This window comes from Mastomys coucha, unplaced genomic scaffold (genome assembly GCF_008632895.1).
Source record: "Mastomys coucha isolate ucsf_1 unplaced genomic scaffold, UCSF_Mcou_1 pScaffold6, whole genome shotgun sequence".
Classification (NCBI taxonomy): domain Eukaryota; kingdom Metazoa; phylum Chordata; class Mammalia; order Rodentia; family Muridae; genus Mastomys; species Mastomys coucha.
Window position 1 is genome coordinate 99408223 of NW_022196912.1, and position 3244 is coordinate 99411466.

A 3244-nucleotide genomic window follows, 5' to 3' on the forward strand; every position below is an offset into this window, starting at 1 on the left:
TTCAGGCATCCTTAAAGCCTGGTATACTGTGGTACCAACAAGGGAAGTACTTAACATACTTGCCCAAGTAACTTGGTCCTTTGTCTAAGAACTAAGTAAAATAAAACAATAACAACAAAAACTGTGGACAGATATCACAACAAGTGTGTCTTCATGTAGAACATGAGACCCAGGCTCACAACTGAGTGAAACAGGAGAAAGGATTAGATCCGAAAATGTAGCTCATTTGCAGGGCACTTGCCTAGCATGCTTGAGACGGCCTCTGCTACTCAGCATAGCAAAAAGCAGTACACAGAATATGGATAATGGAGTAAATGAGGATGTATAGAGCTTATGAAATACATTTGGCCTGGGGCTGGCGATATGGTTCAGTGGGTTAAGAGCAGTGACTGCTCTTCCAGAGGTCCTAAGTTCAATTCCCAGCAACCACATGGTGGCTCACAACCACCGGTAATGAAATCTGACAGCTACAGTGTACTAACATATACTAATAAATAAATCTTAAAAAAAAAAAAAAAGAAATACATTTGGCCTCTTATTTCCTCTTTGTTTTTCTTGTCCTTTAAGGTCATACTTCAAAAATAAACAGTCATACTCCAAAGTTGTTCTTTTGAAGAAGAAGCACCAATTTAAGTCTCTTATATGAATACAATATATATTCTTATATGAATGAATATATATATAAAATATATATCTTATTAATGTATTAATGCATTAGTCTAACAATATATGCTTTTATGTGCCAGGCAAGCCAAACCAAATAGAAATGATAGTAGCAAATGACATGCTGTCAATACCTTCTTCTGCAGGAAAGTAGTCAAAGCAGATGAGTCTGCAGTTGAACGAGCCAAAGCCAATGCCTCTCTTTGGGAGGCTAGGCTGGAAGTCACAGAACTCTCTAGGGTTGAGTATCGTGATACTTCTCGAAGACTAGCTAAATGCAATGAAGACTTAAAGAAACAGCAATATAAACTGGAGAAAGACACAATGTCTATATTAAGCTACTTGAAGAAGCAAGATCAAGAGAAAGATAATATGGTAGGTAGGTAGAAGACTGTAACCCTCACAACTTCCCTCTGTGTTTATGTGACATGGTTATGTCTTCTTAAGGCTTGTTTGTTTTGTTTGTTCCGGGCAGAGTTAACCCTTAGCCCTCCTTGAAGCACGCTGTTATTTCAGAATGGCTTTGCTGTCATTGACTCTTCCTTCTTATAGTGTTATTCACAGTAGCCAATATGAAAACAACTCAAAAACACGGAGTGATGGCTTAGCAGTTAAGAGTGTGCACTGCTCTCCAGAGGACCTGAGTTTGGTTCCCAGCACCAACACAGCGCAACCTGTAATTCCAACTCCAGGAAGCTCTGATGCTTCTTGGCCACCACACCCACATACATATGGCCATACTCAGATATAGCACATAACTCTAAAAAAAATCTGAAAAAAAAAAAAAACAACTGACAACTTAAAAATCTATTTAAAAAGAATTGGGTAGAGAAAAAAAATCAAGCGAGGCTGGGTGTGGCTGCACACACTTTTTAAAGATTTATTTATTTATTATATGTAAGTACACTGTAGCTGTCTTCAGAAACTCCAGAAGAGGGTGTCAGATCTTGTTACAGATGGTTGTAAGCCACCATGTGGTTGCTTGGATTTGAACTCAGGACCTTTGGAAGAGCAGTCAGTGTTCTTAACTGCTGAGCCATCTCTCCAGCCCTGGCTGCATACATTTTAAGCCCAGCACTCGCAGGACACATGTATATCTCTGAGTTTGAGGCAAGTCTGGTCTACATATCCAGTTCTAGGACAGACAGGGCTATATAGAGAAACCATGTCTTTACCCTTCCTCCTAATTATACTCCCCCCAAAGAGAAAATTATAACCAGGTATACATGTTTCTGGACAATTGTACAGCTTTAGGAAAACATGTAACATGCTCCAGTACAGTAAACTTCCAGAATATTATGTTAAATGAAATCAGCCAGTCACAGGAGGTCAAATTTTGTAGGATTCAAGTCAAACTCACAGAAACAAAGTAGAAAGTGATTGCCTGAGGCAGAGAGGAGGGAAAAAGGAGAATTGCAAAATAAATGTTCTAGAGCTCTTTTATGTAACAGCTTGAATGTACTTAGCACCAGTAACCTGTACACTTAAAAATGGTTGACAGAGTAAATGTAACATTGTGGGTTTTGTGTGTGTGTGTGTGTGTGTGTTGTGTGTGTGTGTGTGCACCACATGCATGCAGGAGACTGCAGAGGTCAGAAGACGTTAGATCCCTTGGAACTGGAGTTATGAGCAGTTGTGAGCTATCATGTAGGTGTTAGGGATTGTACCTGGGTCCTTTGCAAGTGCAGTAAAACACTCTGAACCACGGAGCCACCTCCTTGGCCTTTTACAACAGCAGCAGCAGCAGCAGCAGCAAAGTCTTATCCACATAATTCTGATGACAGCTGGATCTTAGAAACTGTCAACAGCAGATGGAGTGCATGAGGAAATCCCTCCCCTCCCCTTCTCCTCACTCCCTCTTTCCTGCTCCCACGGGCTTTAATGTTCCATAAAATAAGAAAGCATACGAACAGAAACAGGACACAGCAGTTCTGCATCTCCTTACTCTCCTATTTTACCTTCTACAGATAGAAAAACTGAAGCATCAATTGGCTGAAACAAAGGAGAAAGCCAAGGAAGAGAAGGAGAAATTGGTGAGTCTCTACATCTATCAATGATTTAATTGTTAGGGAATCAGAGTTCTAGTGTGTCTGGTTACAGTACACAACCAGGATCACAGGAAGGACAAGCTCCATTCAGATTTAGTAAGGGCAGGTAGCACTAGAGATAACCATATGGCTAGGGGCAAGCGTAAGAAAATAAACAACACAAACCAAGGTTGCTTGGCATTTTAGACCAAATTGGAACAAGTGAAAAGAAGGTCCAGGAAATGACTCAGTGGTAGAGCGTTTGCCTCGTACCCACAAGGCCCTGGGATTGATCCCTGGATCCTTAGCAAAAACAAAACAAAATAAATTAAAAGCCCTGCACTTGTTTGACATCAGTATGATTACCTCATTACAAGGCTTCCTACAGTAACAATCTCAGAATACTAATACAACTACAAGTGGATTACTAGAAAGAGTTCAAAATCGTTTGCAATTTTTTGAAAAGGGGTATTTTTCCTCCATCATCATCATCATCATCATCATTTCCTTCTCCTCCTATTCCTCTTCCTCCTCTTTCTTCTCCTCCTCCTTTT

The 3244-nt window shown here is 40.2% G+C and overlaps 1 protein-coding gene across 1 annotated transcript in view; it reads left to right on the forward strand.

Annotated features, from left to right (window-relative positions):
• The window catches only part of Bbof1 (basal body orientation factor 1), a 31019-nt gene that overhangs the window by 2101 nt on the left and 25674 nt on the right, over positions 1–3244 (forward strand). Inside the window, exons 2-3 of the mRNA XM_031355227.1 lie at positions 810–1038; positions 2631–2696. Coding sequence (XP_031211087.1) covers positions 810–1038; positions 2631–2696 — 295 coding nt within the window. The remainder of the gene's footprint in view (positions 1–809; positions 1039–2630; positions 2697–3244) is intronic.